The following is a 17,107-nucleotide window of genomic DNA, read 5'->3' as shown; positions in this document are numbered from 1 at the left end:
AGGGCAGGCCCATCACTGGATCTTTGAGCCCCGTTCTCCAATCAGGAAAGCAGCTCTCAGGAGACCCATGGCACCCCCACCCCCACCCAGCCCCATGCTGCTCTCTCTCACAACAGCAGGGCAGACGTGCCCTGTACCCCTGCCTCCTGCACCACCTCACCCTGTGTTCAGCTGCTAATCAATCTGTAGCATCAGCAGCTGAACACTCAGAATCAAACCCGGATCAACTCAGGTCCACTACACTAAGAGTCAGCAAGGGCAGTGACCTATTCATTTCCGGACCCATCGGCTCCCCCACTTTCTGGTACTGAGGTGTGCAACAGGTGCTTCGTGAATGAACGTATCAAACGGTGCTGAATCCCAAAAGCTGGAAAACAAAGAGGAGGATGTCCCAAAGTGAGAGGGGGAAATAAAAAAGGAGATGTGAGAAGGCAGTCAATGTGAAGAGGCAGTGAAGACAACCCAGAAGGGAGAATCAAAGCGGGAGTATTGTATATATATGCTTCCTTGTTCGATTCCTCCGGGTTCCAGGCAGGCAGCACCACAAATCTGCCGTTTCTGTAACAACGGAGAAGGGACAGAACCATTTAGACAGTCCAAAGGCACTTTTAATCTAGCTACAGAGCTTTTTATGGACACTGCATACACAACTTTAAGCTTAACAAAATCTCTGGTTTTACGTCCACAACTGGACTAAGTTAGAAAAAAGGGCAACAATGTGAATGCAGCTTTACATTTTTTAAATGTCAGCATTTTTCTTAGATTAAATGTTGCCAATATAGAAAAACTAAAAATTATAATAATTAAAGAGAAACATTTTGTTCAAATATAAGCGAAAGCAAAAAATTATCATAGTAAGTGTATTAAAATTAAAATAGCATAAAATAGAAGTTGTAACTTCATTATACACAGATATGTATCAAATATGGGCAGGCAATTGTATAATATCTTTAGTTTAAGGTAAGAGAAGGATAATAATGAACCGATTAAAAAATTGTGATCCTAGGGTCTGTGTCATGAGTGAGCCATTCAAGAAATACATTGCTTGCTAACTACATTTCAAAGGAAGTCACAATGTTCAATCAATGGAAATTATAAGCATTTTGATTCCATCAGAAAATGTTAGGGGTGCCTGGGTGGCTCAGTTGGTTAAGCCTCTGACTCTTGATTTCAGCTCAGGTCATGATCTCACAGTTTGTGGTTCGAGCCCTGCATCGGGCTCTGCACTGACAGTGCAGAGCCTGCTTGGGATTCTCTCTCTCCCTCTGTCTCTCTCTGCCCCTCCCTCGCCTGCTCATGCTCTCTCTCTCACTCACTCTCTAATATAAAAAAATAAACATCAAAAAATACTTTAAAAAATTGTTAAAACAGTACATCTTAAATGTTCTCAGCACAAAAAAAAGAATATTAATTATGCAAGGTGAGGGAGGTGTTGACTAACCCTACAGCGATCATCATTTTGCAACATACAAGTTATCACATTGTACACCTTAAGCTTACATAATTACAAGTCAATTACATCTCAATAAAGCTGGGGGAGAGGAAGGATGTCTATCAAAAAGTGGCCACCATTCTTCCTCACTCTGTGAATAAATAAGATGAAACTAGTTACATCATATTTGGGGATTTTTTTTTTATGTTAACTGAAGAATAGTCTCCTTGAGTGGGGAGTTCTTAACTGCATTTATACAAATGATATTTAAGTTTAAAATGCGTTTGCTGGGGCGCCTGGGTGGCTCAGTCGGTTGAGCGGCCAACTTCAGCTCAGGTCAGGATTTCACGGTCCGTGAGTTCGAGCCCTGCATCAGGCTCTGGGCTGATGGCTCAGGGCCTGGAGCCTGCTTCCGATTCTGTGTCTCCGTCTCTCTGACCCTCCCCCGTTCATGCTCTGTCTCTGTCTCAAAAATAAATGTTGAAAAAAATTAAAAAAAAAATAATTAAAAAAATAAAAAATAAAATGCGTTTGCTGGGGCGCCTGGGTGGTTCAGTCAGTTAAGCATCTGATTTCAGCTCAGGTCATGATCTTGTAGTTCATGAGTTTGAGCCCCGCATCGGGCTCTGTGCTGACGGCTCAGAGCCCGGAGCCTGCTTCAGATTCTGTGTCTCCCTCTCTCTCTGCCCCTCTCCCACTTGCGCTCGTGCGCGCGCTCTCTCTCTCTCTCTCACAAATGAATAAATGTTAAAAAAAAGTTTTTTAAACAAATAAATAAATAAGACGCATTTGTTGGGGGCATCTAGGTGGCTCAGTTGGTTAAGTGGCTGGCTGGCTCCTTATTTCAGCTCAAGTCATGATCTCATGGTCATGGGATCGAGCCCCACGTCAGGTTCCACACTGAGTGTGGAGGCTGCTTGGGATTCTCTCTGCCCGCCTCTCTCTCTGCCTCTCCCTCCTCTCAAAACGTACAAATACATTTTAAAATGGTTTTAATGCATTTGTTTTAGCTTTATAAGTTTTGCTTGTTATTGAATAGAAAACTTACTCTGCGTTCTTTTAAGACTGGTGCCCTAATAGAGAACACTAGTCCAACTGAGGTAGGGGGAGGCAGGAGGAAGGAACAAGCTTCGCTTCAAAGAAAAAAATGAAAACACTCTGTGTGTGTGTACGGTTCCAAAAAATCAACCTTAAATCATGAAATCTCTGAGTGCCACTAAATACTCTGCACCGCAATCTTAAAAGAGAACTTTCCTCGGCTTGTAGTGTGCATTACGGTGAAATCCAAATACCTATGCATATCTTCTCATAACTCATCCACATAAATATGCCTTTCCATACCTGCATACACCTTTCCAAATCTACTATGATTTCTATACGTATATACACCTGAATATCTGTAAGTTATCTGCACATCTATACACAACTTTCTATACCTACAAGCATTTGAATACCTGTATGTATCTATTTCAATTTTGAGCAAAAACAATTTACAATCAAGAATAGATGATGATGACGATGATGATGATGATGATGATTGTATTTGGAAAAAGAATGAGAAATGGAAGCTCTTTGAGTGTAAAATCGCCATGGTTGGTTAGTTGAAACAATCGTGGACACATTCCCAATACCAAGATGGATGTGAAAAAAAAATAAGTAGCATAGGATCATAAAATTTGTAGCTTACTTTGTGCCTTTTCACAGAAGTTTATCTGAAAGCCTAAAGTAAAAGAGATAAGTTCCAGTTCATTGACTGTAAATCAAACAAACCAAAATTAAAACATGACATTGCATTCTTATATCACATTTGAATAAAACTGATTCAGGAACAGTTCGAATCACATACCCCCCCACTAGCAAAGCGAAAACTCTAACACGTGAGCTTTCTTTTAAAAAGTCAGCTCTCTCTGGGGTAGTACTTTATTAAATGAAGCTGAAATTAGATTGAAATTCTAAATTCTGCAATTACCTTAATGTTTCACATCTATTGGATGAACAGAATAGCCATTAGCCCTTGGAAGTCAAGAGTAACTTTTAAAGTAATCTTATCAATGCTTTCAATCTACAAATTCAGAACATGTTACAAGTGACTTTTATTAACCCTAATTGCTGACTTAACACTATCTGTGATTAACTACTACCCCTGATTCAAAAGCTTCAAAAGCAGTTCATAAATTACGAAATCTAAACCAAAGCAACATTTTCTAGTCAATTCGCTAACCTCACTGGTAAAATCATGAACTAATGGTAAAATCATTACTGAGGTAAAAATCATAAAATAATGATTAACTACTCAACTTCTTCTAGGAGGCCTGAGAGGGGGTGGTGTCCCTAGGAATGATATGCAGGGCGGGACCTTACAAGTTACAGGAAGAAAACCTGTGAAATCTCCTTAGGAACGTGAGCACATTTCCCAAATCCAGCTGGACCTGATTACGCCTTATGTATTCATTTATATAGATGTTAATTTTTTGTAAAATGCACCCAGTAAAATAAGCTGTTGACAACAAAATATTTAAGGTTCTTAAATAAAATATTTAAATATTCTTAAGATGTTCTTTCACCCCCCTTGGTTTAGGGGGTGAATGCCTGGTTTTCTCAATAGTCCACCTATGAGTGTGTTTATTAATGCCTTCAGAAACAACATGGGAAATTCAGAATGAGTATCACTACTCATTCTGTATTTATGGGAATTCAACCAAAACTTCTAGGAAAAGAGCCAGGACTAAAAGAAGCATGTGTTTAAGTACTCTCTCCCATCCAATTATCAGAATGCTTAGGATTCTAAGATAAAGATGTCACCTATCAGGTACAATACCAGAAAAATCCCAACGTAGCTACTTTGCCCAAGAGTAACCCACTGCTCACTAGCTAACCACACAAATGCCAACATAGGGGGAGTGGGCACCGGGGAGCTCCGGGCTGGAGGACCCAGGGCAAACCTGGAGGCAGCTACCCCTCAAGTTCAACTTGCTGCCCCAGCAGATGTGTGGCAGAAACAGACTTCAGAAAGAAAAAAGTCGGAGATCCGTGGCCCTTGTAAGCCTAAGCAACTAAAAGCCAGCCCAGCCACCGTCCCACGGGCCCCATGAGGTGAACACAGGTCGGAAGGAGAGGAAACTGGCTCTCTGTTAGCAGCAGTGGCATAGAGAGCACAGAGGAACCCCAGCCTCAGGTCGGAAGGCGGGTCTCCAGCTCTCCCTGCTGAGCTGAAGGCAAAATCCACCTGACAGCTGGAGGGGAAACTGATGAAAGACTGAAACAAGTTGAAGGCAATAGTCACTCTTCTCTTTTCAGCTCTAAATATAGTTAGTGTTCGCTACTAGTTAGCAAAATTAAAGGGAAGCAGGAGAGGAAAACAAAATAACAATATGGAGAAAGGAGCAAGAAAAATAAACTTGAAAGATACAAGAAAAAGAAGGAGTTGGGGCTGTTTGCACAACTGCTAAAAATAAGTTACAGGGTAATTTTAAGAAACAGAAAAAAAAATGCTTAAATGTATATGTAACTGATAATGTTACAATGTCACCAATTACTGCTCTAACCACATGGGAGGTTAAATCCACCTTAGATACAGGAATCAGCGCAGGTAGATAAAAAGGGAGGAGGCTGAAATGCTCACCACCTAAGTACAGACTTGTTCTTTTTATCTAGTTACGGATACAGTGACCAGGTGAACGGATCTGTCCATCTCTGCATTACTTCTCCCTCAGAAAAGACTTGCGGGTGGGTTTCAGTGGGTTGAGCTGAGGTTCAGCTCAGGTCACGATCTCACAGTTCATGAGTTCGAGCCCCGTGTTGGGCTTTGTGCGGACAGTGCGGGTGTGCTTCAGATTCTCTGTCTCCCTCTCTCTCAAAAATAAAAATTTTTGAAAATAAAATTAAAAAAGGCTTGCTACTAGACGCGGAGTTCACAGGCAAGGAGGGTTAAACTAACTCAAACATAATGGCTCACCTTGGAATCCCACTTAATCCTATCAATTAAACCAGACAAAAGGCTATTAGCTAAATCTTTCTAGAGCTCCCCTAGCTCATTAAACTCAAAGGGCAGGGAGGGGCCAAGGGGACCACCAGCAACCTCGTCCGAGAACAGAAAGGTTGGAGGAAAGAAATGATGAGGAAAACTTCCAATATTCTCAGCTTTATAAAAAGCCAGTCTGTGGCTAGGCTATAATTAGTCCATCACTATTCATTCACAAATGTTCAATTTTTGAGGTCACCCGTATCTCAATTCTGTCTTTCCACGCACTCGCTTCATGTACTACAACCCCAGGAGCACGAGGTACCAGTTCAATCTGGTACCAGTTCAATTGCTGGTAACCAGGTAATTTTGAAAATCTCAGGGGCCTCCTCCCACTTTTTTATCCTGGTATCTGTAGGCTGGGACTAAATTTTACACGATCCTCCACTTTGAATCTTTTCATTTTATCTGGTCCCAGGTAAGTTTATTTGCATTAAATCTTAACCCTCCCCCCCCCCCAACCAAGACTAAATACCCAGATGTATACATATGACAATGTGTTAGGAAGCGGTCAAGAGAATTGGAGCTCTGTGGGGCTTTCTCCTCCCCTTTCTCACTGGGCCACCCTCTTTCCCACACTCCTCCTCAACCTCACGCTCTTACCCCAATCGTGAGAGCCCTTCACTGGCCAGGACTGGAAACCTACCATTATGGTATCTGCCAAAGTGAGCTTGTCTGCATTAGTTTAGAAGGCCATGTAGGAGGTGAGCAAGTGTATACAAAAACAAAAGGCAGAGAGTATTTGAGAAAGTAGAACACGAAATAAAAAATGTTAATCCAGGGTCCTAGTTCCAACTGTGAAAGTCAAGTCATTTCACCTGAACCTCCGTTTCCTCCTTTAACTATAAAATTAAGAATAATAATGAGGGGGGTGTCTGAGTGGTCCAGTCAGTTAAGCATCCCACTTCGGCTCAGGTCATGATCTTGCAGTTCATAAGTTCGAGCCCTACACCGGGCTCTGGAGACTGCTTAATTCTGTGTCTCCCTCTCTCTCTCTCTCTCTCCCCCTCTGCCTTTCGGTGGCTCACACTCTGTCTCTCTGTTAAAAATAAACATTAAAAAAAATTAACCAAAGCAAAAATGAGCTATTGGAACCTCATCAAAATAAAAAGCTTCTGCACAGCGAAGGAAACTATCAGCAAAACTAAAAGGCAACCGACAGAATGGGAGAAGATATCTGCAAATGACATATCAGATAAAGGGTTAGTATCCAAAATCTATAAAGAACTGATCAAACTCAACACCCCAAAAAAACAAATAATCCAGTGAGGAAATGGGCATAAGACATGAACAGACACTTCTCCAAAGAAGACATCCAAATACGAATCAAAACCACAATGAGATAGAACCTCACACCCGTCAGAATGGCAAACATTAACAATTCAGGCAACAACAGACGTTGGCGAGGATGCAGAGAAAAAGGATCTCTTTTGCATTGTTGGTGGGAATGCAAGCTGGTGAGGCCACTCTGGAAAACAGTATGGAGGTTCCTCAAAAAACTAAAAATAGAACTACCCTACGACCCGGCAATTGCACTACTAGGCATTTATCCACGGGACACAAGTGTGCTGTTTCTAAGGGACATATTCACCCGCATGTTTCTAGCAGCACTATCGGCAACAGCCAAAGTATGGAAAGAGCCCAAATGTCCATCGATGGATGAATGGATAAAGATGTGGCGTGTGTGTGTGTGTGTGTGTGTGTGTATATATATACATATACATATATATGTGTATATATATATATATATATATGTACATACACACGATGGAGTATTACTCAGCAATCAAAAAGAATGAAATCTTGCCATCTGCAACTACCTGGATGGAACTAGAGGATATTATGCTAAGTGAAATTAGTCAGTCAGAGAAAGACAAATATCATATGACTTCACTCATATGAGGACTTTAAGATACAAGACAGATGAACATAAAGAAGGAACGCAAAATTAATAGAAAAATAGGGAGGAGGGGAGCCTGAGTGACTCAGTCAGTTGAGCATCCAGCTTTGGCTCAGGTCATGATCTCGCGATTCGTGGGTTCGAGCCCCGCGTCGGGCTCTGTGCTGACAGCTTGGAGCCTGGAGCCTGCATTGGATTCTGTCTCCCTCTCTCTCTGCTCCTCCCTGCTCACGCTCTCTCAAAGATGAATAAACATTAAAAAAAAAAAAAAAAACAGGGAGGGGGACAAAACATAAGAGACTCTTAAATATGAAGAACAAACAGAGGGTTCCTGGAGGGGTTGTGGGAGGGGGGATGGGCTAAATGGGTGAGGGGCACTAAGGAATCTACTCCTGAAATCACTGTGAAATCAGCACTATATGCTAACTTGGATGTACACTTAAAAAATAAATTTTTAAAACTTAAAAACAAACAAGAATAGTAACCAGGTAACCTTATCTTAGAGTTTGGGAACAGTGTGTCGACACCTGCTATGCCTGTGAAACGGCCCCGTGGGGCTTCGCATTATCCCGGGTCCCCTTCTCTGGGTTGATGGTGTGAGCCAGCGAGGGTGCGGGACAGGGGCATCGGTGGTTGCCAGCTCCCCCGGCAGGTCCTTCCAGCTCCCTCACAGCCGAGTCTGGTACTGCTGAAAACGGACTATGGGCTGCAGTACACATCCACACTAGCGTAAAGAAAATCAGAGCCTGGGGCGTCTGGCTCTTGATTTCAGCTCTGGTCACGACCTCATGGTTTTGTGAGTTCGAGCCCTGGACGGGGTCTGCGTTGACAGTGCAGAACCTGCTGGGGACTCTCCCTCTCTCTGACCACCCCTCACCTGCTCCCACTCTCTGTCTCTCTCAAAATACATAAACTTAGAGAGAGAGAGAGAAAGCAAGAAAGAAAAAGGGAAGGAGGGAAGGAGGGAAGGAAGGAAGGAAGGAAGGAAGGAAGGAAGGAAGGAAGGAAGGAAGGAAGGAAGGAAGGAAGGAAATCAGAACCCCCTTACTGGGTCACGCCCATAGAGCAAGCTACCCAGTCTTGCTTCCAACAGGAGCAGGAAGAGCCTCGTGTGTGCTGCTTTCCAAAATCAACCTCAAAATTGTGGCATGTGGCCCCAACTGCAGAGTTATTCAGAGTACATCATTAGGGCTCTAACATCTAAGGACTGATCTCAGCTTGTCCAAAATTTGTTTTCGTTGTGCTCAAGAGTGGTTTCCGCAAGATTTGCTTCCTGCTGTGCTGCTTCCTGCCTCCCCTTGCTTCACCATTCACTAACTGAAAAGGGGAGCCACCCTAATTCACTAATTCCAGCTTGCCTGCATCATCCAGAACCATTCGTGATTTCATAAATACTGATCAAATCCGGGGTGCCTGCAGAGCTCAGCTGACTTCAGCTCAGGTCAGGATCTCATGGTTTGTGGGTTTGAGCCCCGTGTCAGGCTCTGTACTGACAGCTCGGAGCCTGGAGCCTGCCTCAGATTCATTCTCATTCTCTCTCTCTCTCTCTCTCTCTCTCTCTCTCTCTCTCTTTCTATGCCCCTCCCCTGCTCATGTTCTTTCCCTCTCAAAAATAAATAAACAATTAAAAAAAATAGCAATCAATCCTCTCCAAAGTTGTTTTTAACTCGGGATCTTGTCAGTCCTCCTAAGCCATTTCTTTTTTCTGCCTGTGGCCAATAAACTACCCCATTGACTCTTTGGCCATGTAACTAAAGGCTATATTATCTTCTCCAACCTGTTCACTGAAGCCCCAGTGTACCTGGGCGGGGCAATTTATGACTGTGACTGAGGCAAGTATCGAACCTCCGTGAGCCTCCATTTTCTCATCTGTAGAACACAAGAATACTACCCAAAAGTGCTTTGTGATGATTAACACATCTAAAATGTCCAGCACTGCGCCTGGACTAGACGTTATTACTACCACAGTAATTACTCCTGGTCCCTCCCTCAGGTGAGCAATGGCTGTGGCACCTTCCCCATCGGGACCAGCTCCGCCTGCACAAAACCAGTCCCCCTCCTTTTACTTCCTGTCACCCTAAGGGAGGAAACAGGGAGGGACTCCAGACAGCACAGGGATCCCCACCCCGGGCTCTACATTCTGCCACAGCCCTTCCTAGACACAGCCTGGTGTTCTGGTGTCCACGAAGGTGGATAGTTTCCCTGGCAGGACCCCAACCCAGATCTCAGGGATACCGGCATCCATCAGGGGGAGCCACTCAGTGTCACTTAGTTTCTTCAGCAAAGTCAGACAATGAAGCATCACCAAATATGTCTGGCAACACCTTTCTGGTTTCCCCCCTTTCAAAAATTTTGTCGGAGCGATCTTAGGTCAGCGGAAACAAGGTAGGCCCTGAAAAAGCTGCTGTGGTGTCTACCTCGATCATCTTTCCACGTCGTGGAGAATGAGGTGCCGTTCAGGAATCCAGCTGTAGCAACGGCATTGTCTTTCCAGGGGCCCATCTTGCGTCAACTACTAACCGATGCTCCCTTTGACTGTGTAGCCCCAAATTAGGCACTTGTCACTCCTGGCCCTCGAATCATTTCGAGAAGCACACGTTACTTCTCAACTTTGCCAGGAGTGTGAGGAGACACATGAAGACTGTGTCTCCTCTTCTGGAGCTGGGGGGATAAGGGTAGAAACAAAGCAGAGACAGTCATTTGCCTCAGATGACAGACCTCGTCAGGATGGTGACATCAATTATGAACTCTTTTGCTGACTGGGTTCCTTTGCCGTGGCATGTGTAGTGTTGAAAGAGTTCCACTACCTTTCACATCTATACTGCCCCCCCCCCCCCGGGCCAATGCGTAATTAAAATGTTCCAGGGGCGCCTGGGTGGCTCAGTGGGTTAAGTGTCTGACTTCGGCTCAAGTCATGATCTCACAGTTCGTGGGTTCGAGCCCCACATAGGGCTCTGTGCCGACGGCTCAGAGACTGGAGCCTGCTTCGGATTCTGTGTCTCCCTCTCTCTCTGACCCTCCCCTGCTTGCACTCTGTCCGTCTGTCTGTCTCTCTCTCTCTCAAAAGTAAACATCAAAAAAAAAAATTTTTTTAGGGCACCTGGGTGGCTCAGTCGGTTAAGCATCCGACTTCAGCTCGGGTTATGATCTCATGGTTCGTGGGTCCGAGCCCCATGTGGGGCTCTGTGCTGACAGCTCAGAGCCTGGAGCCTGCTTCAGATTCTGTGTCTCCCTCTCTCTCCCTCTCTCTGCCCCTCTCCCACTCACTCTGTGTCTCTTTCAAAAAGAAACTTTAAAAAAATGTTTAAAAAAGAAAAAGAAAAATGCCCCCTAATTCAAAATGCTGCTGTCGACCCTCCAGCAAGTTTAGAACTGTGACATAAAAAGGAGCATCAGGAAGGACAAGGCTCCAGAAACAACCCAAACATGGCTGGCGGCTTAGAGCTCCCACCCCCTGACTGCAACTTAAAATAATCTCCCCTTTCTATTCCTGAATCTGCATCTCTGCTGGCAAACATTCTTCCTTCAGACCTGATGGCTGAAATGACTTAGCGCTCAGAGAACCTGTGTGAAACTGTGTTATTGACCAGGAAGAAGAAAGGCTGGGTTAAAACCTGCCTCCACTGGCGCAAATTACCTGAAGTGGTCAGTTCACTAATCTACGAAAGGGGACTGTGCCCACCTCCCCTTTGAGGGTGCTGGTGAGCATCAAATTAGGTAGAGACCATGGAAAAGACCTGTGTTAACTATCAGTTTCCCTTCTTAAGTTTAAACCTAAATTACAGTTTCCCAGGTTGTGTAATTTGGGCCGCATCTCTACCTCTGAGACATGGAGGTCGCAGAGGAGACTGACCTGGATTACGTATGAAGGAGCTGTGATCTCCTAACCCCTAGAAATCAGGGAAACTCTATGCGCCCAAATCCATCCAGGCTCTCTGATTAGGTAAACAAAGCGGAAGGAAAACAGAGACATTTCTGAAAGAAGAAAACAGGACTCAAAACACAGGGTTAGCTAATATCCCATCTCAAAACAAGTTTCAGGACACATTCACTAGAAAGCACGTGAGAGGGAAAGGTGAGAAAGTGTGTTGAAAGCATGGTTTTTCTACTTTTTTGTCTTTGAAGATCAGGGTTGCTTGATTTTTAAGAGAACACAGAAATGCAGTGTGCTTTGCGGGGGGACCAATTTGCTATAAGCTGCATTCGTTTCAGGTTATGTCAAATAAACGGTAGAGAAATAGTACTCAGCACACTGGGAAGAAAAGGCAAGAAATTCTAGGGTTTGGAACTATATCTACTGTCTGCACAGTTCAGTTCTTTACAATCCAGATAAAGGAATCTCCCCGTAGTTCTTGAAAACCACAGACTAACTGGTAAAACAAATAGTCAAATATAATCACAGATAGGGTGCTTCCCACATCTTTTATGTATTTCAATATTACTGGGAGAAAAAAAGTGCATTGATTTTAAATCTTCATTTTTTTCTTAACAGATATGCGTCATTACACTTGAAAGTTTTGTGTGTTTATTTTTGCATTTTTTTTTACTATTGAGGTATAGCTGACATTACATTAGTTTCAGGTGTACAACTTAATGGGTTGATACGTGTATATCTCCAAAAATGGTCACCATAGTAAGTCTTGTTAACATCCATCGCATACACAAACAACTTTTATTCTTGTGATGAGAACTTTTAAGATTTGCTGTTAGCAGCTCTCAAATACACAATATGGCATTATTAATCATAGCTGCCAGGCCGTACATTATTTTGTGTGTGCTTAAGGACAATCAAGCTATGATCTTTTCACTTAAAATGGTATTTATATGGGTGCCCTGGTGGCTCAGTCAGTTAAGCATCGGACTCTTGATTTCGGCTCGGGTCACGACCTCACAGCCGTAGGACTGAGCCTCCTGTCAGCCTCTGCACTGACAGCGTAGAGGCTGCTTGGGATTCTCTGCCCCCCCCCCTCAAAAATAATAAACATTTCTTAAAAATTGATATTTATTAACTGTTCAGGTGAAGCTAAGTAGGTAAGGACTGGACTGGTCCATAAGTTTTGTTACACATCTGCATTTAAGACCCAAGAAGAAAAAAGGAAAAACTGCCTGCCTAGAACAGCTCATTATGAGAGGTACCTACAAGGTATACTTTACATTGTATACAATGTATACTTTGTAAACTTTGTATACAATGTATACCGTGTATACTTTGTATGCTACAATGTATACTTTAGGACTATTTCCTGTAACAAGTGCTTTACAAATGCCTCCAGAACTGATCCTTCAGAATCAATTGCAGGCTCTAACTGTTCTAACCACCTTTAAACTACCAGAGTAAAGTTTAAGGAAGTTTTATATATTCCACTGCTTTAAGTCTTCTAGAATAAACTTCTTGTGTTTATGAGAGCTTTCAAATCTATACATTTTAAGCGAATAGTAACTCAAGGAGGTAAATAACCATGTCTAATAATAATCCTTTTTTCTGATAGTTTATAATTTTCCAAACATTTCCATGTGCATTACTCTAATAACGTGACCCTCACAACAGCCCGGCCATATGGGTATTATTCCTATTTTAGCAGATGAGAAACTCAGAGTTCAGAAAAGGTGAGTAAATGCCCCAAGTCACAGCGCCTGCAGAGGAGTGAGCAGTTTCCTGAATCCAGGTAGAATAAAGACCCATCAGGGATATTCTTAAAGGAAAGGCTCAATAATGAAAAGCAGAAATCAGCAGATTGGTGAGAAGGGTGGGACCCAGTAATAATGAAGCTAAAGAAACTGTGTAGTAGATCATGAGGGGTTAGGGACTCGTCTACTAATAGTGAAAGAGACTATTAATGACACCATATTACAAACAACGCATTGTTGCTATTAACAATGATGATGGAGGGAGGCGCCTGGGTGGCTCAGTGGGTCAAGTGTCCGGCTTCGGCTCAGGTCATGATCTCACAGTCCGTGAGTTCGAGCCCCGCGTCGGGCTCTGTGCTGACAGCTCAGAGCCTGGAGCCTGCTTCGGATTCTGCGTCTCCCTCTGTCTCTGCCCCCCAAATAAACATTAAAGAAAAAAAAAACATTAAAACAATAATGATGGCTAACATGTATCACATCCTTACTATGTCAGACCCATGCCCTACATGCATTCACAAAGAACCTGTGAAGTGAGCATTATTCCTACTTTCCAACTGAAAACCTGAGGGTTAGAGAGGTTGAGTATCTTGCCCTAGGTCACAAAAATCTTAAATCCTGACAAGGGGATTCAAATCCAGGACTCCAGAGCTCTTAAATGTTATAGCATTAGGGAAACAATACTTCCCAATGTGGACCACACTCTTGGGTCACAAACGTCAAGCCATGAAAACAGTGTACAGGGTTATCCAGTGCCCAGCACAGAGCTTATCACACAGAAGGACCTCACATGTCTGTTAGATGAAATGTATTCCAGAAGTCCTGCAACTAGCTGTTTGAAAGAGGAGGGTCATTAACACCTCCCAGGAAGGCAATGTTTTACAGGGCAGCAAGTAGAAACAGATTGGAGGAAGGGGGTGGTATATACCAAACATCTTCTAAGGGTCTGAAGCCCAATCTAAAACCAAAGGTCTCTAGCAGAGGAAGCATGAAAGGTTGGGCTCTAAGCATACAAAGTAAACAAAAAAGGTCCTCAAATGCTCTTTAAGCTCATGGATTATAACCTGGATTGCACCAGACAACGTCCGGCGACTTTCAGGTGCTTCTCTTCATTCTGAGTCAGCAAAAAAAGGTTCAAGAACAAGACACTTATAACTAGCAGGTTCCTCAGCCAATCAAGGCTAGACATGATGCTGGTAAAAGAAAATTCATCAATAATCCAAAGAGAGGCCTATGTCCGCCTTCTCCCTTTTAAAACTAGGTTCCGCTTGTTGGAAAGGTTACTAGACATCAGAACACAGAGGTGGCGGAGAAGAATGGAGAGCCTCAGAATATTGCCCAACCACAAGGGCACCGCAAGCTCTTCCCCATTCCGGAAGCTTCACACACACACACACACAGTGTCCCCTCTGCCCGGAGCACGACAGTCATCTTTCCAGACAGGTCTTCTCTACCCCTCTTATCGAAGCACAGCACACACTCCTCTCTTACCTTCCATCGCAAAACCCCGCTTGTTACCTTCCTAACACTCTCCTCCGTGAGTAACTTTTCTTATGTACCTGCGGACTGTCTTTCCTGCCCCGTCTCATCAGGAGGGAGGAGAATGCCCAACTAACTCTCTGCTGTATACCCAGCACTAGAGTCTATGCCCAGCACTGGGAAGCTCAACATTTTTTAACCAAAATAATAATAATAATAATAATAATAATAATAATAATAATAAATAATAAATGTATACAGCTTTTTCAAACTATCAGCATCCCTACCCCCACCAAAATAAACTCCCCGCCACACACACACACACACACACACACACGCACTATTTTTATAAGCTTTAGAAGTCACCCATTTTGCAAAAGCCATACAATCCTAACCTGTCGTTTCTCCGCCTCATTTCCAGCAACAACTGGACTGGAAAGCGGTCCTTATCAGAAAACCCATCTTTTACGTCCTCTGCATACACTCACATACACATTGGGCTGTGCAACACAGCAGCGGCCAACAACTACTTCGGTCTGAATTAATCATGAGGGCCTGCACAGAAAGTGTCCTCGGAGCTCTGACATCATCCCGTCTGTACATCACCATTCTTTACGTGTATTGAAATGATCTCCCAGGGAGCGCAACCAGCCGGGAGGGAAAACTTGAGGGCATCCTGTCTCTGCTTTCCTGAATCACGCACCCTCTCATCGACACGAAGACCCCAAGGCGGTTGAGACAGACCCGGACACGCGGCTCAAGACGCAGCAAGGAGCCCTGTCGGGAAGGTTCTGATCAGAGAGGAAAATGTCACCATGGTGACACTGACCGCCCAGGGTATCGCGACCCATTCTGCTGATAATGTAACACAAGCGGTTAGCTGAAGTCGTCCAAGAGGTCGCTGAGATTCCCTGTTTTAAAAATAACAGGACTCTCCCGAAATCCCCCCGAAAACTTAAGGGAATGGCCCCTGATGGGCTGGGGAGGGGTGGGGGGTGGGGGGCTGGTGTTTTCACAACACCCCTCGGTCAGCAGCCACGCGGATTTGAATTCGCCTTCCCAGTGGGGGCGAAGCACTGATTCATTAAGGAGGCGGCGGCCTCGGACGTCCAGACACGACCCGGTACCACTGGGACCCCCTGCCTTTCTGTCTCCTGCGTCTCCCCCATTGAAACCGAATCCAGGGCTCTCGCGTATTTGCGGATATTTCGAGCCTGTGCCACGCCAACGCGGTCACCCCGGGCCCGACGGCCGTCGGAACTACTAACCTTACAGGTGGCACAGGCCGGAGCAGCCCCTCCCCCACCCCCGTCCCTCCCCCTCCCCCCTCCCCTTCCCCTCCCCCCGCCCCCACCCCCGGGGAAAGTTTGCAAGCGCGGGGGGGGTCCCCGCGGGGGGCGCCCAGTCGGCGGGCGGGCCCGGCTCCGGCGGCGCCCCGCGGGGAACCAAGATGGCCCTGCGCGGGGCCCCACGACGGCGGCGGCGGCGGCGGCGGCGGCGGGGCGCAGGGGGGCGCCAGGCCGGGGCGCCGGGGACGCAGCGCCGCCGCCTACCTGCGCGGCGCGGCCCGGCCCGCGGGAGGCCAGCCCGGCGCGGGCCCGGAAACGCGGGCGGGGCGGCGCCAGGTGAGCGGCGGCGGCGGCGGCGGCGGGGGCGGCCGCGGGGGCGGGCCCGGGCCAGGTGGGCCTCCCGCGGGCACGGCGGGGGCCGAGCGGGGCGGGGGCTGGGGTGGGGTGGGGTGGGGTGGGGTGGGGCGGGGGGCGCGCGCGGAGGCCGCGGGCCGGGGCCTGCGCGCGGAGCCGGGGCAGGGCCGGGCGCGCGGCGGGCGGGGGCGCGCGGGCCGCCCCGGCGGCTTCCTCGGCCGGGTCCGGGGGCGTCCGCGGGCCGCGGGGACAGGCCGCGACGACGCCGACGGCCGCGCCGGGGGGGCGGGGGTCGCGGCGCTGGCGCGTTCCTTACCCTGCATGCTGCTGACGGCCGGGTGGCCCGGCGCCGGGGGCCCCACGGGGCCCGGGGTGCCGCTGCCGCTGCCGCCCCCGGAGCCGCCGCCGCCGCCGCTCGGGCTCGGAGCCGCCATTGTTGGGAGTGAGGAGCCGAGCGGCGCCGCGGCGGCTGCAATGCAGCAAGCTCGGCCTCTCGCACGGCCGAGGGGCGCGGCCAGCGCCCGCCTCGGCCACGCCCCCCGGCCCGCCTCCGACACGCCCCCGGACACGCCTCCCCGCGCGCGCGCGCTCCGGAGCCTGACGCCGAGCCGCGCCAGCTGCAGAGCCGCAGAACCGCCCAGGGCGCGGGTGCCCGGCCCCGGAGGAAGGCGGCCGGGCTGCCCCGGCGCTGCGGGCCGGCTCGCGGGGCCTAAGGCGCTTTGCAGCAGCGTTACGAGCGCGGGTGCGCCGGGGAGGTTAGGGGACGCAGAGCTTTCGTCGCTCCCGCAGAGGCCTGCGACCCCAAGAAGTTTACGAGCCCCCTTGTTGGAAACCACAGAAGCCGAAATCAGACCGGGTCGAGCTGAACAGGACCCCCGGGGTCGTGCTTCCTGTCCAGCCTCTGGCAGGGCACTTCCAGAGGGCACGCTGACTCTAGCTGTGGTCCCATCAGGAGCCCCTGTTAAGCTCCGCCCAACACCCCAACCCTCCACGCTGACCTGGGGGCT

The 17,107-nt window shown here is 47.1% G+C and overlaps 1 protein-coding gene across 2 annotated transcripts in view; it reads right to left on the bottom strand.

The window, feature by feature from the left end:
* The window catches only part of MAP2K4 (mitogen-activated protein kinase kinase 4), a 137,866-nt gene extending 121,274 nt beyond the window's left edge, over positions 1-16,592 (bottom strand). The window contains exons 1-2 of one of the 2 annotated variants that reach the window (XM_027047464.2): positions 16,417-16,592; positions 3,120-3,152 (exon numbers count right to left, since the gene is read on the bottom strand). In XM_027047464.2, coding sequence (XP_026903265.1) covers positions 3,120-3,152; positions 16,417-16,534 — 151 coding nt within the window. In that variant the 5' untranslated portion in view covers positions 16,535-16,592. The remainder of the gene's footprint in view (positions 1-3,119; positions 3,153-16,416) is intronic. The other variant, XM_027047465.2, reaches the window with a different exon arrangement.
* Between the last annotated feature and the right edge of the window lie 515 nt (positions 16,593-17,107).

The sequence above is a fragment of the Acinonyx jubatus genome, chromosome E1 (genome assembly GCF_027475565.1).
Source record: "Acinonyx jubatus isolate Ajub_Pintada_27869175 chromosome E1, VMU_Ajub_asm_v1.0, whole genome shotgun sequence".
In the NCBI taxonomy this organism is placed as follows: domain Eukaryota; kingdom Metazoa; phylum Chordata; class Mammalia; order Carnivora; family Felidae; genus Acinonyx; species Acinonyx jubatus.
The sequence above is the reverse complement of the archived record's forward strand: the minus strand, read 5'-3'. Positions and strand labels throughout refer to the sequence as shown.